Raw genomic sequence first — 24658 nt, forward strand, 5'->3', positions numbered from 1 at the left:
TAGCGCCGCGGGGCGGGGAGGCGGCGCTGCCCCTGCGGCCTCACGGCGCGCCCGCTACGCCAAGTGCGCAGCGCGGCTTCCAGAATCGCTCCCCCCTCGCCGGCGGCGCCGCCACGCCCCCGCCCCGGCTCGCGCGCTCTGCGCCAGTGGAGCACGCCGAGTTCGGGAATAGGGCGGGAGGCGCAGAGCGGCGGCGGCGGTCGCTCGGCCTTACGCAAACGGCGCAGGGGCCGGGCCGGCCGCGCGCACGTGGCCCCGCTGTGACAGCGGCTCCGCGGGGACCGCAGCGCCCGCCCTGCGCCGCGCGGGTGCGCTGCAGGCACCGCGCCAGTCCCACCCCTCCGGTGCCACCGCAGGGCCGCGTCCGTTCCCGGTGACTTCCCGTGTCTGTGTTCATCCCCCTGCCCTGACACCACGGGGCCGCGTCCGTTGCCGGTGACAGCCCGTGTGTGTGTGCGTGTGTGCTCATCCACCCGCTCTGACACCGCGGGGCCGTGTCTGTTCTCCCCATCCGGTGACACGCGGCTGGGTGTCCATTCCCCTGCCGGTGACACCGCGGGTCGGTGTCCGTGTGTCCGCTGACACCGCGCGTCGCTTCCCAAGTGTCGCTCCTCCCCCGCCGGTGACACCGCGGCCATCCCGGGGCCGTTACCGATTAGTCACCGACTGCCGAGCGACATCTGGCGGCGGGCGGCGGCCACTGCGCCACTCGCCCCCCGCCCCCGGTGCTGCCGCCAACCCCGCCCTCGGTCCCCGCCAAGTGACAGCCCAGGTGACAGCGCAGCGGTGCAGGACACGCGGGCCCGCCCACGCGGGCTGTGTCCCCATCAGAGGGACACGGGCTGGCACAGCTGAGTTTTCCATCTGCAGCACAGCTCAGCCCCAGCCCAGCGCTGCTGCACGGCCGGAAATCAGCATGGCCCTGGGCAGATGGGAAATGCTCCTGCATTCCTCCAGGACTCACCTCCACACCCCTAAACTTGGAGAGTTCCTGCACTAGAACCTGCATTTAATCACTCCCAAAGTGCTGCTCCAGATGCCAAAGATGTGAGTCAGCTGTGCTTCGTGAGCTCTGTTTGTGCACTTCAGACAGACACAGGCATGAACCCAGTGGCATTTTCACCTCTTTTATTATACACAAAACATGAGCACAAAGTTCTACTGCGGGGGCTGACCACGTCCACGACCGAATCCACCTCTCTGCAACAGCAAAAGGAGAGTGTTAGAAATCACAGTGTCAAATAATGACAGCAAAAACAAACATCAAAGCTCTCTGATGGCACAGGTCAGACAGGTGAGCGGCACCAACATCAACCCATTCCAGGTGGATCACACCTAAAATACTGCTATTTTTGAAGTATAAAACCATGGATCTGCAAAGAGCTCAGCTTGCTCTCAAACTTGACAGTGGCCTCTGTCCCACCACATCCTTTCCCCACAGCGAGCAAGCTGTCTGTGAAGGGTGAGAGTTTCCAGCCCCTCTAACACCCTCAGAATCCCACAGGCAGACTTTCCAGCTTCTCCCACTAAAGCCTTCAAAAAAGGAAGCAAAGTTCAAATGCAAACACTCACAAACTGGAATTCCGTGGCTGCTCCAGCACCAGCCTCAGCCTTCTTGTCAGCACCAGCTGCAGAAAGAGAAGCAGTCAGTGCCCACAGAACCCCCTGGCTGGGAGCAAAGCTTTAACCATCCCACAAAACTAAACTGGGGCTAAACAGAGCAAAGGCACAGCTGTAAATGAGCACGTTTGAGTTACTGAACCAACCCCAGGGCAAACAGCTCAGCTGGACAAATCTCCAGCACACCTCCCACCCACCCTCACATACAGACTCTAAGCTGTGCCAAGAGTCTCATCTTCCCCTTTTCTCCTTGAGAGGAGCCCTAGAGCTGGGACAATTGTCCCTGAGAGGGGCACACTCACGTGGCACGGCGCTGCGGCGGTACGTGTCCCGGTCAGCCTCGCCCCGCGTCAGCCGCGCCGGGCGCTCGCCCTCCAGACCTGCAACACAGAGCACAGCCTCAAAGTCTGCTCTGCCAGAGCACAAACACAAACCTCCTGCAGCCCAAGGTGCACAACAGCACCGGGTGTGACAGCAGTGCTGCACCTGGGGCAGCTCGGGGAGAATAAACCTAAGGAGAACGGTAATTTATGAAAGGGAACTTCACTTGATGGGTGAAATCTGCTCAAGTGTCCCAGCTTGTGGCAGGGTGGAAGTTAAATAATGTGAGAAGTGGGTTTACAGCATCATCTCAACAGTCTTCTGGTCATCAAGCTAGTGCTGAATGTTATTGTTGGTAAAAATCCCAGAAATAGTGGGAATCTGCCATGGCCGACAAGCCTGAGCACAGCTGAGTCCCAAACTGCAGGACAGAATTCTCACCCCAACCTGAAACAGACCCACTGTCAGTACCCCAAATCCCCCCACAGAACACATTCAGGACAGTAAAAGCAGATTGTTTGTGGGATTTCAGATTAATACCAGACAAAACTGCTGCAGGAACACCCAGCTGTGGTGGGAACACCTCATCTCAGGGCCTGGGATGTGTCCCTGGAGCCCAGGCTGGGGTCTGCCCACCCAGGCAGGACCCACTGAGGGGCAGCTGTGCCCTCCTGCACGTCCACATGCATTGGTTTGGCCATAAAAACCCCAGTTCTTGTAATAATTCTTTTACTCCACCACCTCTGTGTCTCCCAGACTGCTGCTGCCTCAAGCAAGTCATCCATAGCAAGAAAGAACACCAAGTGCAATCCTTCCAAAAATCCCTGCCCAGATGGGGCTGAGGAGGGTCCCAGCACCAGGACAATCCTGTGACACCATACACAGCTCCTCCTGCACAAACCCCAGCCAGAAGCTGCCACCCCTCCCTCCCTCCCTCCCAGCAGGGATACAGCTCCCTTAAGCTCACTGGATAAACACAGCATCTAAAGAACAAATCTTGGAACATGCAAGCAACTCAGAGATCAAAGAAAGCAGCATATTCCCAGTTTCTCTGCAATTCCTTCCTTTGAAGCAGGTGATGCTCCCGTTTTGTTTGGCTCAGACACAAATTGCAGCAGCTGGGGGTAAACTGCCAGCACCCCCTGGCCCCAGCAAGAAAGCACAACCCCTGTGATCCTCCAGAACCAGAGCACATCTGGCTGCACCCCCTGCACCTGGGGGTGTGAAAACCCACCAAGGGAAAAACAGAGCTGCAAGTCCAACACAGAGAATCACAGAGCAGCTGGAGTTCATCTGGAGATCACCCCCTCTCGAGGCAGGGTCACTCAGAGCAGGTGACACAAGAATGTGTCCAGGTGGGTCTGGAATGTGCCCAGAGAGGGAGACCCCACACCCTCCCTGGGCAGCTGTTCCAGTGCTCTGCCACCCACATGGAAAGTTCTCCCTCATGTTGAGGTGGAACTTGCTGTATTTTAGTTTCTGGCCACTGCTCCTTGTCCTGTCATTGGGTGCCACTGAACAGAATCTGGCAGCATCCCCTGGTACATCCCCTGGGCATATCTGTGGGTCTTTGTCTCCTCTCCTCCATCCTAACCAGGCCCAGCTCCCCCAGTCTCTCCTCACAGAGATGCTCCAAACCCCTCAGCATTTTTGTGGGCTCTGCTGCTCCTCCAGCACGAGTCTGCTGTTAACCTTTAACAACGAGCCCTAGTGTCCCTGGGGAAGGCAGAGTGGGGACACCCAACACAGGTGACACCAACAGGCCGCAGGTGATGCCAGGTGGGGCTCAGCAGCCCTGGACAGGACCTCCTCCACATCCCCATCTCAGCAGGTGTGTTCCCAGCAATCCCAGTCCCTGGGGATGGCCAATCCCCATTCAGAGCCTGTCCCTGTCGGCCCCAGCTCTCCCCACCCCTCTCAGTCAACTTCCAGCTGAAAAATCCACAAACCCCAACCACATTTCCACGCTCTGCTCACAATTTCACACCCAATCCCCGCAGATCTGGCAGTGCCCTGACTGCCCAGCCCCCTGTGCCCACCCCAGCTGACCTTTGGGTCGGGGCCTGCCGGTCTCGGGGCGGCTGCGGCGCAGCGTGGCCGGGACGATCTCGGGGGGCAGGTGCAGGTAATCCCGCAGGTACTGGATGCCCTCGTTGGTCAGGTACCAGTAGAAGTGTCTCCAGGCAAACTGCTCCTTCACGTACCCTCGGGACTTGAGGGACTGCGGGGACAGCTCCCAGTTACTCCCAGTTCCTCCCAATCACTCCCAGCTCCTCACAGACATCAGGGTTCAGCAGGGCAGAGGGGAACAGGGACAGGGGAGCAGGAACGATTCACAGGCAGGGGACACCAGGCAGCACCACCCCAGGGACCCCCACTCCCATGCCCCTGTCTCCCCCCCTTATCTCTGTCCTTCACTGAAGCAGCTTCTCTGAGCATTGGCTATTTACCAGAACAGGCAGTCAAGACTAAACAGCTGTTTTTAAACTACAGACTTAACAAGATGTACATTTCCCCTAAACCAAAATGGATTTCTTCTCTGGAAAATTTCTACTCTGCCTCACCCCCAAGCCCTCCCACCTGCATGGCTTTCATGACGTGCAGGTTGGGCACGTTCTTGTCCACCAGCTCGGGGTGCTTGGGCATGTGCACGTCCTTCTTGGCCACCATCACGCCCTCCTTGAACAGCAGCTCATAGATGGCGATTCGGTTCTTCTTGGGCATCAACATCTGCACAGGGCACAGCAAACAGGGCTCGGTGACATTCGGGCACCAACATCTGCACCGGGGACAGCGATCCCGGTGCCCCCCGAGCTGCCCCGGGACGGGAAAACCGAGCACTCCCAGCTTATGCTCCTCAAATCATCCCGCGCACACCGGGCACAGCAGGGGCAGCCCCGCCAAGGATGCTGTTGGTGCTGCCGTTAAGTCAAACTGAACTCGGGAACCGGGAGCCATGGGAGATTCTCCCCCGTCCGGGAGCCGGAACCAACCCCGGCAGCGCCCCCAGCACGGGAAATCGGCTACGGGCGGCGCTCCCGGACCCGCCGGGCCCGGGGCTCTCCGTGCTCGGGCACGACTGACCCGCGGCGGATCACGGAGCACCCCCGCGGCAGCGCCCGGGCCGGGAGGCCCCAGTGCCAGCGCGGGCCATCCCGCACCACCCCGCGGCCCGGCGCCCCCAATCCCTCCCTCCCCGCACGGCCGGGCTGGAGCCCCGATGGCGGAGATGCCCCGCGGGGGTGTCCAGGCCCCGGGATGGCGGCGATGCGCGGCCGATGGCCCGAGCGCGGCCTCACCGTGGCGGTGGCGGCGGGGCCCGACCGGAAAGGGCTGCGCGTGCGCCGGACCGCCGCTTCCGCCGCGCCAAGGCCCCCGGCGGCGGGGGTGGCCGCGGCACTGCCTGAGAACGGGCGGCCCGCTGCGGTGCCTGATGGGGACAGCGGGAGACCCCCACCCCCCCTACCCCGTGTCACCCCCAGCCGTGCCATCCCCACATGTCCCCAGCCGTGACATCCCCGCATATCCCCAGCCGTGACATCCCCGTGTCACTCCTGTCACCCCCGTGTCACCCCCAGTCGTGCCATCCCCGCACATCCCCGGCCGTGTCATCCCCGCACGTCCCCAGCCGTGCTATCCCCGTGTCACCCCAAGCCGTGCCATCCCCATATGTCCCCAGTCGTGACATCCCCGCACGCCCCCAGCCGTGCCATCCCCGCACATCCCCGGCCGTGCCATCCCCGTGTCACTCCCAGCCGTGCCACCCGCAGCTCCCGCCGTGCCCGGTGTCCCTCGGAGCGGGGCTGTGACGCCCTGCCCGGGATCCCGGAGAGCCGCGGGTCTCAGCCCAGGCCGAGGGCTCGGGGCTCCCGGAGCACCGGAGCGCTCCGCTCCCCTCACCGGCCCGGGAGCCGCGGTTCTCTCGAGCGGGGCTCTCGTTCCCGAGGGGTTTCACTGCAGCCGTGTCCCCTCGGGCACACCCCGTGTCCCCCCGGCCAGTTCTGTCCCGCCCGGTTTGGAGGTTCGAACCCCCGGGAGCGAACGGAGCGGGTCCGGGGGAGGGGGACACGTCCCGAACACGGCGGGCACCGGGCGCCCCGGAGCAGGGCCGGGGGGCAGCAGGAGGGGCGGGGGGACCCCCGGTGCCCCGGGGCTCATCGCCGTCCCCTCGGCGGGCGCGCTGTCACCTTGCGCGGCCGAGGAGCCGCCGCGCCGGGCCGGGGATTGGTCGGCTAAAAATGCCGCCCTAATCTCCGAGCTGATCTTTACCCCCTCCCTCCGCCCCATCTGCCGCGACCTGCCCGCGATGCGCAGCGCCGGCCCCGGGAGAGGCTCCGCCGCTGTCCCCGCGGCCCCGAGGTACGGCCGGCGGGGCGGGCGGGGGCGCGGGGCTGTCCCGGGGGGCACGGGCTGTCCCGGGGGGCACAGGGATGCCGGGCACCGGGGCGCTGTCACATCGCTGTCCCCGCCGGTGTTTGAACCGGGTCCGCGCCCGACCCGCTTTAAGTGATTCCCAACTCGTGCCGGACCGTGCCGGGCGGGGAACGGGAGGGATCGAGGGATGCGCCGCGTTCCGGGAGCTGCCCGGTGCCATCCTGGGGCTTTGCTGCCGTGTCTCCCCGCCTTTTCTTCCTTTCGGGGGCACCGTGGCCGGAGCTGCGGCGAAGCTCCCTCGGGGTGACCCCAAGGATGCTGCGACAATTGCGGCATCACCCCGGCCCGTCCCGCGGGGCAGGAGCTGTCCCTGCTGGCCCGGGCACGCTGCAGGCACTGTCGCTGTCGCTGTCCGTGCCTCTGCTGCAGCAGATCACAGCTCCTGCACCTCCCGCCTCGGAAATGGCAAAGCAAGTGCTTTGCTAAACGGATTAGAGCTCTCCCGGCAGCCTCCCCGGCTGCTCCCGCATCCCTCGGCCCCCGCGTCGCCTTCCCCGGGCAAACCCCATCCCTAAGCCAAGAGACCGTGGCTACAGCACGGCAGAGATCAGGCACTGCGGCTCCCTGACCCCCAAACCCCGCCTGAAACCCCGAGGGTCCTTCCCCCTCCTGGGGTTTTGTGCTCCCTTTGCAGGAGCGCAGAGAAAATCGGGGAATTCACCCGGCAGCGGCTCGGCCGGAGCTGGAGGTGCTACCCTGCCCCGGGGTCCGCACTGATCTGTGCCCCCCTGGCCTCTTTCTCTCTCTCCTCTTCCTCCTCCCGGGATGTGCGGCCGCCGGAGGGGCTGCGGCAGGACGGGAGCGGGATTGAACCGTGAAAGGATTGAGGGAAATGAGCCCAGGCTCTGGCAGGGACCGACAGTGACGTGCACAAGGGACGGGACAGCAGCAAAGCGTGTAAGCACCGACCGGGGCCACGTCCCGAGCCCGCAGCCTGGGCTGGGCTCTGTGCGGGATCCCCCTCGCTGGGAATGCCCCGTCCCCAGCCGTGCTGCTCCCTGCCCGGGCTCCTCCAGCACAGCGCCTGGCACGGCTCTGCCCGGGGACAGACTTTGTCCCGGGGGTGCCAACCTGGCCGGAGTTTGTGCAACACCTTGAAGGCAAACTCCGGACCTTGCTGAGCTGCTGCGGATGATGCTCCTGGAGGAGGAGGAGGAGGAGAGGCCCCATCCAGCCCGCAGCTTGCAGGGGCGGCCAAGGCAGTGTCCGTCTGTCCCCGGCGTGGCACAGCAGGCGGGGCCGGGGGCAGCGAGCCCCAGCAGCGCCGTGCCCCGGGGGGAATGTGCGGGCTCCTCGGGCAGCTGCCTGCAGCCAGCCCCACGCTGCTTCCCAGGAAAAAAATGGAGCCTTTATGTCCCTGCCCCAGCCCCTTCCCCGGAAGGGCTGGGAGGATGCCCCGGCCGGTCGCAGGCAGACAAGAAGGGAATTGTTTCGGTGGGATTTGGGTTTCTGGGAGCACCTGCCCCGCGCGGGGCCCTCCACAATGGCTGCCTGTCTGCCGCAGAGCCGCCAATTATCCTCCGCGGCTAATTAGAGATGCAAAGTAGCGCTTGCATTCTCCCAGCTCCCCGGAGGGCTCCTGGGACCGGCGGCACATCCGCAGCGGCGACGCAGCCCGGGCATGGGGCGAGCGTGGGGCACTGGCCCCATCCGGCCCCCAAACCGCAGCTGCCGCTCTGCCCTGCCCTGGGCAGAGGCACTGGAGGGCAGGAATCGGCTCGGGATCCTCGATGCCCTCTGCCCCCAGCCACACCAGCCTTCCCTGGACCGCCCTTGGGCTCTCCCAGAAACAGCTGAGCCCCATAACTCGGGGCTCTGCCGGGATTTAGGGAATGCATTTCCCCTCCTTGCTGGGAAGGCAGACGGGAGCTGGCTGTGCTCAGACCCCCCCGTTCGTGCGAGGGCCGGCACTCCTGCCTGGCTGATGGGCAGGCGGCTGATCCCTGGTGGCATCTCCTCATTCCTGCCTGCTCTGGCTCGCCGGGATCACGGTGTGGGCTCATGTGCTGTGACTTCTCCGTTTGTGCTCACGGAGCTGTAATTCCAGAGAGGCAAGTGGCCCCATAAATCAGGGCTTATTTCCTGCCAATACCGTCTGCTGCTTCCCACAAGGAAACTCATTTACAGGAGGAGAAGTGACTTACCACTGCAAACAGTAAATGGTGGGATGGTGAGAGCCGGGGAAAAGTTTGTCGTGACCGAGTTTTTGGTGAAGGAACTGAGGAGGCAGAGCTCCCACCTGCTCCCTGCGTGGAACAGCCCAAGCTGCAGGGAAGGAGACCTGAGTTGGTGCCACCTGCACAGACCACAGAGTTGGTGGCAATGGCTCTTTGCACTGGGGAGCCCCCCCCAAGTCACTGACGTCCCCCTGCCACCATGCTGGAGAGCGTTTGTCACCTAATATTTAATGCCAAGGACATTTTTCCCTCTGCAGCAGGGATGCTGTCAGGGCAGGTGGCAGCTGGGACATCCCAGTGGTGACCCTGTGCTGAGAGCTGCCAACTCTCTGCTTGAAAGGACCATGAGCAGATCTTCAGCACCCTCTGGTTCCTCACCCCGAAACACCAGCAGGCAAAGATCCCCTGTTCCTAAAGGAACCCCCATCATCCCACTCCTGCTTGGGACTGGCGACATTAAACCCCCGGGCTCTCACGGGGTGAAACCTTCCTGGGGACATTCTGTTGGCCATGAGCTGCGCTGGCTCGGGTGGCACGGAGCTGCCCGGGGCCGGAAGGCAGGCGGGCTGGAGAGCCCCACCGAGCTTCATTAGGCAGTCCTGGCGCTTGTCAGGGGAAAGCTGAGCCGGCGTCGGAGGCCGGCAGAGCCCCCCGGGACCGGGTCGCATTCTCTGGGCAACCCGATCCCGGCGGCAGCGGCCCCGGCAGCCTCATTACTGCGGCTTCTGCAGCGGCTTCGGTTACTCGCCTGGACGCTCTCGTCTCCTGCTGGCTTTTAATTTCCCTGACATCCCCCGCGAGCGGGGGGATGCAGGCGCAGTGTCGGGGAGCCTGTCATCACCCCCACCCGCATCCTGCCTGCCTCCCGACGCTTCCAGCCCCCTCTGCCCCCGGGAATCCCATCCTGTCACAAGCCTGGTGACCCCGAGCATGAGCCCCGGGGCTTGGGAGGAGGCAGATGGGCAGATGGCAGTGAGGGGGAGCTGCCTTGCTCCCCTCCAAGAAGCCTTGGGGTGTGCGGCACTCTCACGCCCATCCCCAGCCCTGCTGGGGGGAAAAGACTGTTCCTGATTCTCTTGCCAGCCTGTTCCCAGCTGGCACATTTGGCAAGGAGGCGGCACCGGCTGCCTCTCCGAAGGCGTTTTGGGGTGTTTGTTCCTGCAAAAGCTGTGGCTCAGCCCCAAAACCCCCCTGCATCCGCGGGGGTGACAGAGAGGCCGGGGCAGCAGCGGAGGGAGGGCATGGCTCTGTCCCGTCCCGTGCAGGAGGGACAAAGACCCCCGCGGCAGCAGGACCAGGAACCCCGAGGGGGTGCCCAAAGAGCCCCCCCCGCCTCATGGCCCGGGGGGAACGAGTCCGATTAGGCCCTAACGGAGCCCGGGGCCGACCCCGCCACCGCTCTGCAGTAGCACCCAGCCCCCGGGCTGTGTCCCGGGCCGCGGTCCCCGCAGTGGGGCGGCCCCGGTGGGTGCCCTGGGCGGAGGTCTGGGGCCGGGGTGTCCTGCGGGGGCTGGCGGCAGTGCGGAACCTCGGGGTGGGCGCAGACGCGGGGATGGGGGGGGTCCATTCCCCCCCTCCTGCGCCCCCCCCCCCCCCCCCCGGATGATTTTCGCAGCAGCGGCTCCATCCCGGTTGCCATGGCAACGGGCGGCTCGGGCAGGCGCGTGCCCGCGGCCGTGCGCGCCGCCGCTGCCCGGCGGGAGCGGAGCGAGCGGAGCGGAGCGAGCGGAGCCCCGGCCCCGGCCTCGGGCCCCCGGCCCCCCCGGCCCCCGGCAGGTGAGCGCGGCCCCGCGGGGACAGCCGGGTCCACTGCGGCGACGAGGTGAGGGACGCCCGGTCCCTTGCGGGGATGGGTGCGGGATGCCGGGGTCCCTTGCCGGGATGGGGTGAGGGATGCCCGGGTCCCTTGCCGGGATGGGGGGACAGTGGGGGGCTTGCTGTGCAAGGACCGGGCAGTAAGGCATGGCTTTGCACCCCCCGGCAGCACACAACGTCCCCTGATCCCTTCTGCAAGCCAGGGAGGTTGGGGGGGGTATATGACCTTCACCCCCTCCGTGTGTGCAGCGGGGTGCTGGGGAGAGAGACACCCTTTCTGCAATGCTGCTGCACTCCTGGGCTTGTGCCTCAGTTTCCCCATCTGCAAATAATGGGGTGAACTTGTGCTGTCCCTGTCACCGCTGTCCCCCTGCCCAAATAAACACCTTACCCCATCACTGACCCCCCTCCTTTCAGCCGTGTCACCCCAGCTTCTCTCCCTTGCTGCCCCCTCCCCATCTCCCCACTTTCCCATCCCCTCTGGCTCCAGGTCTGCTTCCCCACCACAGACAGCTGAAATGCCACTGTCCCTCCAGCTGCCCTGCTCCCAGCAGCCCCATTTGCCTCCTGTCACCACCAGCCCTGGGTCCATCCCCCCGAGGCTCAGGGGACAGGACCCCCGTGGCAGCGCGTGACGCTCCGTGTCCCCTCCCTGCTGCGGGGGGATGGCACCGGGGACGGCACCGCCGTATCCTCCACCATCCCCGTTTGCCACTTCTGGCTTCAATTGCAAACCTCATCTTTGGATTTCTGCCTAAACCCAGCTCCCGGGACTGCACAAATCCCCGCTCGCTGTCCGAGCAGCCTTGTTTACCAGGGCAGGATGAGGCAGAGCTGCGGAGCTGGGCAGCCAGAGCAGCCCCCAGCTGAGGCTGAGCCCCTCTCCCTTGCCCAGGCCTGAGCACATGCAGGGTGTTGGCAATCCTGCTGCTGCTGCCCCTCCAGGGATCCCCATCCACGCTCCCCATCCGCATTCCTGGCACATCCGCTGTCCCTGAGCTGGGCTGCAGGCTCCCCTGGAGAGACACTTGCGTTATCTGCAAATGCCAAGCAAGCTTCCCAAAATTTTTTGCACAAGGCTCCTAAAATCCCCAGAAGATTAATGGGTGCCCTGAGCAGGAAGGTTTTGGGAGCTCAGGGGGAAGGGGAAGCTCTCTGCAGAGCTCACATGAGCCGTGGAGCCAATCCCTGCCAGGGCTTGGAGCAAATGCATCTCCCTTGGCTACTGCAACCTGGCAGCACCTGGCCCCCGGCAGCCTCCCCGTCTGTGCACAGGACACAAGGCTCCTGGTGCTGCTCCTGGACCACTGAACCTCCTCTCTGGTTTGGGGGAGCCCACGAGCCCTGACCCCACAGGGTCCAGCAGGCCTCAGATGCCCCCATCAACGCAGATGACCCTGATGGAAGCAAGGAGGCTGCCATAGGCACATTCCACCCAGGATTCCTTGGAAAAGTGGCTCCCAGGAGTTTCCCAGCATTACCAACGTGCCTCCTCCAGGGTCCTGCTGCCCCTGCAGCCACCTCATGCCCTGCTGGGTCCTGGGCAGCCCCATGGTGCTGCTCTGGCTGTAATCCCGTGGGGACTCACCCACCATTCTGGGTTTGGCTCTTTGCCCAAGGGCTCCAGCCCTGCTCATGTTGCAGCCAAAGGGGTTTTGCCAGGGAATGCAGGAGGGACCCTACACGAGCCTGCTCCCATGGAGACAGTACCCTGGAAGGGCCCAGGCTCGCCACCTGCCTGGCACTGGCCTTGGTTTGATGACGAGGGGGCAGGATGGGTGCTGAGGCTGCTCAGCCCTGAGCCCTGGGCGCTGCTGATGCGGAGCTGCCAGCGTGAATCAGCAGCACCCACTTAACCCTTTCCTCACGGGGTCCCTGTGGGCTCTGGAGGGGGCCACGCTTCAGCCACGCCACAGCCAAACTCCTCCAGACTCCCTGGCTCCCTGAGCTCTGACCCCTGCCAGCCCCAGGAGCATTTCCCAGCCCCATGGGACATACGGTCCAGCCTGGGGTGGGAATCCCACAGCCACTCAGCTGGGTCACACTGAGCAGAAACCAGGCACAGCTCCTGCAGCTGCAAAGCCTCTTGCAACGCATGTCAGTGTCACGGGTTTTCCCTGGGACCTGCTGCTGTGCCTTGGCCACTTCGCCCCCATACGTGGCCACTTTGCCCTCATATGTGGCCACTTCAGCCCCCATACGTGGCCTCTTCACCTCCCCGTGCACAGCCACCTCAAGCCCCTTGTGTGGCCACCTCAAGCCCCTTGTGTGGCCTCCTCAAGCCCCTTGTGTGGCCTCCTCAAGCCCCTTGTGTGGCCGCAGTGGGAGCAGCACATGGGCACTGGTACCTACAGTGGATGCAGCACAGCAGCCCCAGCATCTCCCACAATGGGAAATACTGCTGCCAGGCTCCTCTGGACATCCTTGGCTGAATCCATTCGTCTTTGCCACGAGTGGCCACAGTGGTGCATCACGGTGGCATTGGCTCTGCACCCCAAAATGGACCCTCAAGCAGCCCTGTGCTAAGGGAGAGAAAATTACCTTTCCTGTGGCCAAAAGCCCGAGGCCCAGCCCACTTGCTTGGATTCCCACAGACCAGTGCAGCTCCCAGTGTGGCTTCCCCCCTGCCCTGGATGCTCTCAGCAAGGGTCACTCACCCACTGCCCTCCCAGCAATGGGGCTCACACCTGGTGTGAACCTCCTGCATGGGGACAGGTATGGGGACACCATCTCTCCTGTGCTCTGCTCCTCTGCTTGCAGTGCATCTGCCACCATCCTGCCTTAGCCAGGGGCTCTTGGCAGCAGAGGAACCTGCCCCAGAGGCTCTGCAGCCACTCCTGCCCCTGGTCCCCACCAGGCTCAGCCAAGGTACCCAGGGGCAGGAGTGTGACATCCCCATCCCCTGCTTCTTGGCTGGAGGAGAGATGCTGGGTCTGGGACAACAAACACACCTGGACAGAGCGACCTGGGGACAGGGGACAGCAGGACTGGACTGTCCCACCTCGCTGGGGACAGGGCTCTGCCAGCCAGGGGGTGTGGGCAGCTGCCCATGCCGTGCCCGCGGTGTCAGCAGCACCAGCCTCTGCATTGCAGCAGCCTCCAGCCTGCGCAGGGCCACAGCCACGGCCCGGCCCCCACAGAGGGCAGAGACCCCCCTGCAGCAGCAGCAGCAGCAGGGCAGCAGGAGCTGCCTGGAGGGTGAGGAGAGCTGTGTCAGTGCCCAGCACCGAGCGTGCTGACAGCAGAGACGCAGCGGGGCCGCTTCTGCAGGAGCAGCAGCCCAAGGGCACGTGGAGAGGAGCTGGGACAAACTCCACTGTCACTTGATGCCAAACGCTCTGTGGCTTCTCCCTGGCAGCTCCGTGGAGGCGAGGGGCTGCAGCAGAGCCCCCCAGGCCCGGGGTACCCAGGCAGCAGCGCCTGGCTGGGGCTGGCAGCTCTCCACGCCGCAGCTCAGCCGCCAGCTCTGCAGGCGCCAGGCATCACCGCCGGCCGCCCTGATGCGAGGTGATGGGCTGTGCTGGCAGGGCTGGGGGCTGGCAGGGGCTGGCAGGGGCTGGCAGGGGGCTGGCATGTGTGGCACAGGCCGGCCGAGGCAGCCTGGCACGGTGGGGCACACACACGTGCAAGGATGGTCATGCGTGGGGGTGCGTGGCGGGAGCGTGGCGCCGAGGCAGCAGCGTTGGCTGGGAAGTGATGCAGAGCCAAAAATAACCCCCAGGCTGCAGCTTGGACCAGGTAGAGGCTGGGAGAGGGAGCTGCAGCAGCCACGTCCGCAGTGCCCCGTGGCATGAGTGGCTTGTTGGGGCAGCAGGGGCTGGCACTGTGCCCGTGGGTCCTGGGGTACACCCAGCCATGGGTGAGCTCCCTCCCTGCCGGCCCCATCCCAGCCCTGGCACACTGAGGCTGTCACCCTGAGGGTGCCCTTGCCATGCCATGCAGCAAAACCCAGGGCACAACACCTGGGCACTGCACTGTTCCTGCAGCTTTCATGGGGGATGATGCACACAGCACCTGCAGCGTCCCTGACAGGTGCTCTGTCACCACTGCAGGTGCACCGGGGCAGCCTGCTGGGGTGGGACGGCGGTAGCAGTGCTGTGGTGCCAGGCAGCAATAGTGTTGGTGCTCTGGGTGCCAGGCAGTGGCACTGGTGGTGCTGTGAATGCCAGGCACAGTGCTCCTGTGGGTGCCAGGCAGGGACAGTGGCTGTGTCATGGGTGCTGGGAGGAGTGGTGGCAGCGCTGTGGGTGCCAGGCAGGGACAGTGGCCATGCCGTGGGTGCCAGGCACAGTGCTCCTGTGGGTGCCAGGCAGGGACAGTGGCCGTGCCGTGGGTGCTGGGAGGAGTGGTGGCAGCGCTGTGGGTGCCAGGCAGTGGCAGGTGGCGGTGCTGTGGGTGCCAGGCAGTGGCGGTGGCGGTGCCGTGGGTGCCAGGCAGGCGTGGGCACTGCGTGCTGCCAGCTGCGGGGGGACACTGCTGTCCCCCACCCATCTGCGTCTCGGCGGCTGAGCGAGGGACAGTCACGCGTTTATTTTTAACCGTCTGGGGAGGGTGGAGGGGATTGGTGCCTCCCTGGTTATATCACTAAATCCCTGCCGGGCCCTGTTACTTCCAGCGCAGTGAGCCCTGTGCTGTGCTCCAGTAACTGTTTCAGGTCCCCGTCCTCCTGGGGCCATGCCCTGCCCCAGCCCGGGGACACCTCAGGGCCAGCTGTGTGCACAGCTGGAGAGCGTGGGCACTCACCAGTGCTCCCAGCCCTGCCCTCCTACCCCACCATGGGGCAGAGCACCGGCCTTCCTCAGCCCTTTCCACCTCCCCAAGGAAGGGATGGTGTGTGAGGTTCACAGCCACATCCCTCTCAGCCCTTTTAGGGACAGAGCAGGAGGAAATTTGAGCTGTCCATGGCCATCTTGTCCCCATCCCAGTGGCAGATGCCATGCAGGATAGGCCCAGTGCTTTCCTGTGGAAACACTGTCCAAATCCAGGTCAGGATGGGGATGATGAGGAGGACACCTAGGAAACGGCCACCACAGTCCCTGCTCTGTCCCCGTGCAATGCCACCCCCAGCCACCAGCCCCCTCCCAGCTCTCAGCAAAACAACAAAGGGTTAAGCCACGCAGCGGGGCCATGTGGCGCTCCGGGGATGCCGTTTTTCTGAAGATCAGGACGGATTAGGGTGGAATAGCAGGACGAGAATTTCTTGGGCGGCGCATCCCCTGACCCTGCCATGGCCCCTCGCCCAGCAGCTCCCAGTGCTGAGCCAGGCTCTGCCCAGTGAGCTCCCACTGTGCTGCTCCCCGTGATTCCCTCCCAGCACTGCTGGCTCTGGGGTGTTTGGATGGCACCAAGTGGGTGGTGGGCGCTGGAGGAGCCTGTAGGTCCAGAGCTGGAGTGGGCACTGTCCCCTGTACCCGGATGCTTGTCCCACAGAGCTGTTGGCAGGAGGAATGGGGGTCCCCTGCACCCCCCGTGACTCCCCTCTCCTGTCCCCTCAGTGCATGAGGCTGGTGTTTGCCCAGGAAAGCCCCAGCGCCTGCGGGAGCCATGTCGGGTTCCTATGACGAGTCGGCATCGGCCGCCGAGGAGACAACCGACAGCTTCTGGGAGGTGAGTGAGTCCTGGCCATCCTCTCCTCCCACAGACCCCACTGCCACTGTCACTGCACCCCACGGTGTCCCCTGGGCTGGGGGCTGCCCTCTCTCCTCTGCCTGAGAGCATCCCTGCTGTGGTGGCTCTGCCCAAGGTCTCAATCTTGGCTGTCCCTGAGTGACAGAGGGGTTGGAGGGAGTTTGGCTTGAGCAGCCCCAACCCAAAGCTCCATCCCTGCACCCCCAAATTGCCTGGTGCTTCCCCTGTAGCCACCCCAGGGCAGCTGGGGCTGAGCCAGGCGGGGTGGCCACAGCCCCCACAGCTGCCTGTCCCCGTGGCCATGCCAGGTGGGGAACTACAAGCGCACGGTGAAGCGGATCGACGATGGACACCGGCTCTGCAACGACCTCATGAACTGCGTGCACGAGCGGGCCAAGATCGAGAAGTCCTACGCCCAGCAGCTCACCGACTGGTCCAAGCGGTGGAGGCAGCTCATCGAGAAAGGTACCACAGCTTCCCCATGGGAGGCTTTCCCCAGAACACCTGGGTGTGCAATCACAGCTTCACCTGGCAGAGGGGGGTGAGGGCAGTGGGGTGACCCCCAGGTGTCCCCTCGGCCCCCAGGTCCCCAGTATGGCAGCCTGGAGAAGGCCTGGGCCGCGATCATGACGGAGGCGGACAAGGTGAGCGAGCTGCACCAGGAGGTGAAGAACAGCCTGCTGAACGATGACTTCGAGAAGGTCAAGAACTGGCAGAAGGACGCCTACCACAAGCAGATCATGGGGGGCTTCAAGGAGGCCAAGGAGGCTGAGGATGGCTTCCGGAAAGCCCAGAAGCCCTGGGCCAAGAAGCTCAAGGAGGTGAGAGAAGCACAGAGTGTCCTGGGGAAACCCTGTGTCCCCAAGTCCAACTCTGTGTCCCCAGTCCAGGCTGGGAGAGACACGTGGCACCTCCCCACAGGCAGAGGGGTTGGCAGGGGGCTGTGACTCCTACTCTGATGTCCTTTCCCTGTCCTCCCCACAGCTGGAGACAGCCAAGAAAGCCTATCACCTGGCATGCAAGGAGGAGAAGCTGGCCATGACCCGCGAAGCCAACAGCAAGGCGGATCAGTCTAACACTCCTGAGCAGCAGAAGAAGCTCCAGGACAAAGTGGAAAAGTGCAAGCAAGATGTGCAAAAGGTGTGAAGCACTGCCCTGTGCTGGACACATGGGGCATTGGGCAAGGGAAACCAGTGGAGATGGCCACAGCATCCCTTTCTGCACCATCAGTTCCCATTTTCCCACCCCTGTGCTCCTGGGGGATAAGGACGTGCAGGCAGTGCTCAGGGGAATGTGAGCAGGGATTTACCCCACTTTTGGGGGCTGATTCCACTCACTGAGGCTGCTGGCTCAGTTTGGGCTCCCCAGCTCTGGTGACTCCCAAACCAGACCTCTCAGCACCCTGAAACAGCCTCTGAGGTCCTCGAGGTACTACCAGGGTCCCTCCTGTGTTTTTGCAGACTCAGGAGAAGTACGAGAAGGTGCTGGATGAGCTGAACAAGTGCACCCCGCAGTACATCGAGAGCATGGAGCAGGTCTTCGAGCAGTGCCAGCAGTTTGAGGAGAAGAGGCTCAACTTCCTCAAGGAGATGCTGCTGGACATCAAGAGGCACCTGAACCTGGCCGAGAGCAGCAGGTAGGGGCAGCCCATTTAGGCCATGATGGTCACCAAGAGGTGCCAGAGTGGCAGGAGGCTGTGAGGGCACCTGGCACCCCCCTGGTGGCTTGGAGGACCCACAGCCTGTCCCCAGGTGACACAGCCTGGGCCTGTACCTGACCCACAGCCCCCTAAACACATCTCTCCCCACAGCTACGCCAATGTGTACCGGGAGCTGGAGCAGACCATCCGCATGTCGGACGCGCAGGAGGACCTGCGGTGGTTCCGCAGCACCAGCGGCCCCGGCATGCCCATGAACTGGCCCCAGTTTGAGGTGAGGCTGGGCACCCTGCCTGGGTGCTGGCAGCTCTGCAGGGCAGCCGGGCACTCAGGGCTTGGTCACTCTGTGCTTGCAGGAGTGGAACCCAGACCTGACGCACACGATAACGCGGAAGGAGAAGCAGAAGAAGGGCGAGGGGGTGGCCCTGACCAACGCCAGCAGCGCGGGCGACACGGGAGCTCAGGCGGGCGAGCGCGGGAGGTGAGGGCTGGTGTGAAGGGGAGAGGAGAGGCACGGCCTGTGAGAGACACGGCCTGTGAGAGGCACGGCCTGTGCCTGTGCAAGCATTTGGGGGTGCAGGATGTCCTTGGTGACAGCCACCCCTCCCTCTCCTCCCAGCGTGAGCAGCCACGACCGCGGGCAGACCTACAGCGCCGAATGGTCCGATGACGAGGGCAGCAACTCCTTCAACACCAGCGAGGCCAACGGCGGCGCCAACCCCTTCGACGAGGAGTCGGCGGGGAAGGGCGTGAGGGTGCGGGCTCTGTACGACTACGATGGGCAGGAGCAGGATGAGCTCAGCTTCAAAGCAGGTACGGTCCCTTGCCAGTGCCAGGTAGGATGGGGCTCATCTGCTGGAGCTGTGCGTGTGAAATCCCTCAAATAATTTCTGGGTTGGCCCAGCCCTTCAAAGAGTTGAGGAGTCAGAAAGGGAAAGGCAGAAGCTGAGCCCAAAGAGAGAAGGGGCAGGAGCAATGGGAAGGGACAGGGCACGTGAGGGCTCATGAGTCACCCTTTGCCTTTCTATCCTACAAACTGGTGTGCTCAGGATAATTCCTGCAAACCCCCAGCATCTCCATCCTAGGGAGAAAAAGGGGTTGGGAGAATTTCCAGCACCTGCAATGAGCTCTTCCCTTCCACCTTCCTCTCCAGGTGATGAACTAACCAAACTCGGTGAGGAAGACGAGCAGGGGTGGTGCAAAGGGCGCTTGGACAACGGGCAGCTGGGGCTGTACCCCGCCAACTACGTGGAGGCAATCTAAGTCTTGTGGTGTGCTCCTCGTCACCGTCAGCAGATAAATCCACCCTCCGTTGTCTCCATCTCTCCACCAGCCAACCAGCCATTCTGCCGTCTGGTCCTTCACTCCTCACCCTTAGAGATTCAGACATATTTTCCGACCAAGCTTTTATTTTTTTAAGAGTTGTCTCTGAAGAGTATTTTGCATAGTCGCTTTCTTCTAAGATAACGTGAAGCGAAAGATGACGTTGTCCGTTCGTCTACGTTAGTTGAAATTTTTTTTTTTTTCTGAGTGAAAAGCCGATACCTCAAGATCTTAAAGCCCAACCAGTGAGAGCTCCTGATTGGTTGGTTTTTAAAGATACTGAAATCATGAGCCGCCTTCTGATTGGCTGGAACTGTTCCGAAACGCACGGCACCGAAGCTCCTGGGACCAACCAAATTCATCCCAGAAAACCAAGAGGGAATGGAGTCTGACTCCGTTGGTTTTTTTTTTTTTTGGTGTTTCCATGTTCTCCCCAGTTCATCCTCCCGCCCCGAGGAAGGGGGTGAATGCCCCCTTCAGCCCCGTGGCCATCCTTGAGATGCCCAGGTGAGGTGGGACCAGCCCCGCCATGGAGCTTGCTGGCATCTCCTCAGCTTCCTCCTCCTCCTCCTCCTCCTGCTGGGCTCTCAGCACACCGGAGCGGGCGGAGGCTCCCGAGCCGATGCCCAGTCTGTGCTGCCTGCAGGGAGCAGCATCGCCCTTCGGGTGGGCAGGTATCCAACGCACACCAGATCCAGGTGAGATGGCCCTAAAATCCAGCACTGTCCGGAGCAGGACCCACCAGGGCCCGGTGCTGCTGGAAGCACCTTCATGCCCAGCCTGGGATAGCGAGGACTGGGCACTGCTGGGGACTGTCCCCATCCTCCCCTTCGTGAAGAGAGGCAGGAGCAGAGCAGGGACGGGGGATGAGCATCGTCCGGCCTTGCAGGAGCTGCAGCTCAGGAGGAGAGCTCAGGACACAGCCCAGGCAGAGCAGCTGCCTGGCCAAGACGGCCAAAATCAAGACACGCCAAGGCAGGGAATGGCCACAGGCTCTGCCCTTTGCTTGTCCCCACCGAGATCTACCCCTCCTCCCCTGGGCTCTGTCCCCAACCCCACAGCTCCCGCGGCTGCTGCCACCACCCACCCCCTGCCTCGGGCGCGTTTGCCATCCCCAGCTCTTCCCTACAGATCATCTCTCATTTCTTTCCATACCATCACCCTTAGCAGCATCAATGCCATCGGCTTCCCGCACGCTCCTCCTGCTCCTTTCCTGCCCCCTCCGTTGGTTCGTGAATTTTTTGGCCCCAGGGATCCCGTGTTCTCGTGGATGCAGGGGAAGCACCGTGTGCTGGGCACGGTGGGCGGGAGCCATCCAGCCCCTGCCAGGTACTGGAAAAAAAAACCCACAAAGTCAGAAAAGACCCAACCAACCACTTGTCTCAGCAATGCACCCCGGTTTTTGTACATTGATTGTGTAATTTAAGAAGTATATATATAATATATATATCTCTCGTGATTGTATTTCCGTGGATACAACAACAAAAAGCAGCAAGAGAAAATAACCGAGCTCTGTCAGCGTCCTTGGCTCTGGGGTCTCCTTTGCTGTGCGTCTGTCCCACCCCCGGGGGGGTGGCTGAGGTGGTTGTGGACCCCCAGGTAGTGACACCCCCTCCCCAAGGTCTTGGGGTGCAGCAGGATGGGGATGCATTGATGGGGGGACAAGGGGAGCAGCCACTGCCTTTGGGGACTCCTGTGCCACTGCAGGACAAAGCCCTGGGACACCCATGGCAGGGCTCGGGGGGATGCAGGTTTGGGGGCTGTTCAAGCACCAGCCCTGACCCAGCGCTCTCCTGAGCCTGTGAAAGCAGGGGGATGTCACCTGCTGCCCTCCCTCACCCTGCCAGGGTGGGGGGACACAGGATTTGGGGCACCACTGGCACCCCCAGCCCGTCCTCACAGTGCCCCCTCACCGGCTGCCATTCAGGGTGCACCCAGCAAATCACAAGACACCAGTTTGCCTTTTTTTTTTCCCTCCCATTTTTTTTTGCTTTTCCACTGCCTTTTCCAAAGGCCAAGGCAGTTTTCCTCCCTCCCCTGCTCCTGGCTGCCCTCCATTCCTCCTGCCAGGATGGGAGCAGGGCTGTCTGGATCTGCTGCTATGGGAGCAGCATGGAGCAAGAACAGAAAGGAAAGGCAGTAGCTGGCACCGGCGGATTTTTTAAGGAAAAAATCAAGAGACAAGAACCAGGTGCTTTTTTCCTTTTAAGCTCCCACAGAACATCCCTGGAAGCCCAGGTCACCCTCGGCATTTGAACCTAAACCACAACTCATCACCAGCCAAAACAGAAAAGCAAATAACCAAATAAAAAAAGCCTATAATATAAAAGATCAACATTACCAGGTAACTCTGACTCTGGTGCAATGAGCAGGTGAAGCAATTCCCACTTCTCTGCCCCAGTCCAGCCTGGACGGATCACACTCTGGATTTATTGTCCAGAGGGAAATGGCAAAGCTGCCATCTCCATTTCCCCAACTCCAGAATCAGGTAGTCCAAGTAAAATCTGAATCAAGGGAAGAGTTTTGAGCCAGGGCACAGAACCTGGGGGCTTAGGAGGACTCTGGTGGCCCCGTGCACGAGGATGGGGGACCCAGCTTGGGGATCCCCACTGTGCACAGCCCCACATCCACATTTACAGCAGCTCCCATTGCAGAACTCCTGTTTGCAGCCCCGAGTCCCTGTGGAGGGGAGCAGCTGAGCATGTCCTGGAGTGAACAGCAAAGGGGGGATGCACCTGTCCCAGGGGGTGCCCAGGGTCCCAGTGGCACAGCCCCCATGGTAGTGCCAGGCTGCTCCCACAGGGATTGGGACAGGAGCCCACCATGAGCAGCTGTGGATGTCCCTGTCCCTGTGGGTGTCCCTGGGGGTGTCCCTGTCCCTGTGGGTGTCATTGTCTCAGCTCATGCCCCAGGCTTTTTCCTCCCCGAACAATGGCTGGGGTGAAGCCGCCTACAGCCAGAACCCGGCCGGGAGGAGAGGAGGGGGCACCAGCCCAGGCACGGTGCCTTCCCTTCCTGTGGGGGACAAGGGCTCTGCACGGTCCTTGCCCCACACCAGGGCCTGCTGGAGGTGAGGGGGTCCCTGTGTCCGGTGCCAGCAGGTCCTGGCAGGGGAAGCCTCGCACGGTCCTGCTGCTGGCAGAGCCTCTCTGTGGCCGGGGCAGAGGAGGCAGCCAAGTCCCCCCGTCCCTGCCGGCGCTCAGCCGGTCCCGCCGCCTCTCACACCGGGTGGACGAACTGGTAGACGAGGCGCTGGGAGATGTCGGGCTTGCGGATGATGCCTTTCTTGTAGTACTGCCGGATGGAGCGGCTCAGCTTGTCGTAGTTCATGGCCGGGCGGTTCTTGCGGATGCCCCACAGCCGGGCCACCTGCGCCGAGTCCTCGATCTTGAAGATGCCTGGCAGGGGAGCGGGGCACGGGGGGTTACAGCATCTCCTGCCCCACCTCAGCCCCCCAGCGCCCTCCCCGGGGCCTCTGGAGCTCGCCTGCCCACCTTTGTCCTTGTTGAGCCAGCGGATGAAGCGGCCGTAGTTGTGCGGCTTCAGCAGCAGCTCCTTGAGGAACTGCCAGAGGTGGATGGGTTGGCCGGCACAGGACGAGTCCACCTCGCTGTCTGCCCAGCCGGTGTCACCTCCTGCCACGGGAAGGGACGGGTGAGAGGAGGGAAGGGACTGTGCACCACCCCAGGGAGCTGCTCGAGTCCTCAGCAGGGAGCCCCGATCCCAGCCAGACTCAGCCCGGCTCTGGGTATGGAAGATTTGCTTTGCCCTCCCTGTCTTGGGGCAGGGAGAGCAGCTCAGTGCTGCCCCTGTGCAGCCCGCAGGGGTGCAGGGTGTGGGACAGGGCCAGGGAGGGGATGGAGCCTTTTCCCCTTCGCTGGGTTCTGCAGAGAGCCCCGGGGCTGCTCTGGGGCAGAGGGAGTGACCCGCACAGATCCCACAGCAGCGGCGGCTCCGGTGCTCCGGGAATTGCAATTAAGCGGGGAGGGACCCCTCAGGCACCCCGGACCTGCCCAAAGCAGAACTCACCGCAGTATCTGACATCTCCCGGGGCAGCCTTCTCCTTCATCCAGGCGGCTGGAAGGGAGGAGCGGGGCGTCAGGGGGGCATCTCCCGCAGCACAGCCTCGCCCACCCTCCCCGGCTCCCTCCCCGGCACCCACCAGACTTCCAGATGTCGAGGTGGGCGTGCAGGATGTCGCCACAGGCGGGGGAGCGCTGGCAGAACTGCTCCTCGGACATGGCACACAGGTCCTTTCCCGACAGCTCCTGGAAGGATTTCCCGATCTGCGGCAGCCGGTACTGGTGCTCCGTCCACAGGATCCACTTCTGCACATTGCCGGGGCTCCAGTCCATGGGGTCTGGGGGCGGAGGGGGTGAGCGTGGCCAGCCAGGAGCCGTCCCCTCCTCCCGTGTGGGGCAGCCACGCTCCCCCAGACCCCCACAAGAAACTGCAGCCCCCCAGGAACCATCCTCTCCATCCCCTCCTCCCGTGTGGAGCAGCCACGCTCCCCCAGACCCTCACACACGGCTGCAGCCCCCCAGGAACCATCCCCTCCTCCTGTGTGGAGCAGCCACACTCCTCTAGACCCCCATACACAGCTGCAGCCCCCCAGGAACCATCCCCTCCTCCCGTGGGGAGCAGCTGCTCTCCCCCAGACCCCCACAGGTGGCTGCCGCCCCCCAAATTCAGCGAGGCTTAGGCTCCCATGCCAGCACACCCATCCCTGTGCCCTGGGGGCACGCACCTGCGGCGATGTTGAGCAGCTTGCAGGCTGTCTCGATGTCCTTCAGCACCTCGCCCACCACCATGCTCTGCACCTGCTCCAGCGAGTGCTCCTCCAGGTGCAGGCTGTCCTGCAGGTCGCCCTCGGCGCCCAGCCCCAGGCCCTGGCTGTCGATGATGGGACATTGCTCCGGCTCCTTCCTCGCCTCCTCCCGCCCGCCCTGGCCGCTGCTCGGGGCCGGTTCCCCGCCGCCCTTGGTGGCCCAGGCCGTGTCCTCCGGGTAGAGCATGTCGAAGTAGTGCAGGCAGAAGGCTGGCACGGGCTGCTCGGGGGTGCTGGGCGGGCTGGGGCTCTCCGGGCAGCCCCAGCGCCGGGGGTCGGGGTCCCGCGGGGGCGGCAGCAGCGCGGGCTCCGGCCAGGAGAGGCGGCCGGGGGGCAGAGCGGGCAGCCCCGGGCTGGCACTGCCCATCCCTCTGCTCAGCGCCGGCTCCAAACCTGCCCGGGGGACGAGAGAGGGGCAGAGCTCAGCCCGGCACCGCTCCTGCCTTCTCGCCCTGCAGCCAGGCACAAAGGGACGGACTAAGCCTGTTAGAGGGGAAAAACCCTGCAAAGAGCCCCACTGGGCCCTGGCAGCCTGAGGGGGAGTGCGGGGTCAGCCACGGCTGCGGGGGCTGGCCCCGGTTTGGGACAGCAGCAGCAGCAGCAGCCAGCACGGAGAAGGAGCTCGGGAGATGAGCAGGATCTGCCCCCTGTTTAGGGTCTGGGTGTTTAGGGTCTGGTATTTAGGGTCTGGGTGTTTATGGTTTGGGTATTTAGGGTCTAGGTGTTGAGGGTCTGGGTGTTTAGGGTCTGGGTGTTTATGGTTTGGGTATTTAGGGTCTGGGTATTTAGGGTCTGGGTGTTTAGGGTCTGGGTGTTTAGGGTCTGGGTATTTAGGGTCTGGGTATTTAGGGTCTG

At 63.3% G+C, this 24658-nt stretch overlaps 3 protein-coding genes across 5 annotated transcripts; 1 reads left to right on the plus strand and 2 right to left on the minus strand.

The window, feature by feature from the left end:
• Positions 1-1111: 1111 nt before the first annotated feature.
• On the minus strand, positions 1112-5334 carry RPS10 (ribosomal protein S10). The gene is made up of 6 exons (XM_036398418.1): positions 5241-5334; positions 4522-4671; positions 3991-4162; positions 1923-2000; positions 1573-1628; positions 1112-1200 (listed from the first exon to the last, which is right to left on the minus strand). The coding sequence occupies exons 2-6, from the start codon at positions 4669-4671 to the stop codon at positions 1159-1161; spliced, it is 498 nt and encodes a 165-aa protein (XP_036254311.1). The 5' UTR covers positions 5241-5334; the 3' UTR covers positions 1112-1158.
• An 857-nt stretch (positions 5335-6191) lies between these two features.
• PACSIN1 (protein kinase C and casein kinase substrate in neurons 1) lies at positions 6192-20498 on the plus strand. 3 transcript variants are annotated; one of them, XM_036398416.2, is made up of 10 exons: positions 6192-6300; positions 15863-15974; positions 16304-16460; positions 16581-16816; positions 16980-17135; positions 17456-17631; positions 17806-17926; positions 18009-18133; positions 18272-18465; positions 18806-20498. In XM_036398416.2, the coding sequence occupies exons 2-10, from the start codon at positions 15912-15914 to the stop codon at positions 18913-18915; spliced, it is 1338 nt and encodes a 445-aa protein (XP_036254309.1). In that variant the 5' UTR covers positions 6192-6300; positions 15863-15911; the 3' UTR covers positions 18916-20498. The 3 variants fall into 3 exon arrangements, with proteins under 3 accessions (XP_036254309.1, XP_036254308.1, XP_036254307.1); XM_036398415.2 differs by lacking the exon at positions 6192-6300 and adding an exon at positions 10232-10328; XM_036398414.2 differs by lacking the exon at positions 6192-6300 and adding an exon at positions 10277-10374.
• Positions 20499-22194: 1696 nt separating this feature from the next.
• Positions 22195-24170, minus strand: SPDEF (SAM pointed domain containing ETS transcription factor). Its single transcript, XM_036398551.1, has 5 exons — positions 23723-24170; positions 23138-23335; positions 23005-23052; positions 22470-22610; positions 22195-22373 (listed from the first exon to the last, which is right to left on the minus strand). The coding sequence occupies exons 1-5, from the start codon at positions 24168-24170 to the stop codon at positions 22195-22197; spliced, it is 1014 nt and encodes a 337-aa protein (XP_036254444.1).
• Positions 24171-24658: the final 488 nt, after the last annotated feature.

Source organism: Molothrus ater, chromosome 25 (genome assembly GCF_012460135.2).
Source record: "Molothrus ater isolate BHLD 08-10-18 breed brown headed cowbird chromosome 25, BPBGC_Mater_1.1, whole genome shotgun sequence".
Classification (NCBI taxonomy): domain Eukaryota; kingdom Metazoa; phylum Chordata; class Aves; order Passeriformes; family Icteridae; genus Molothrus; species Molothrus ater.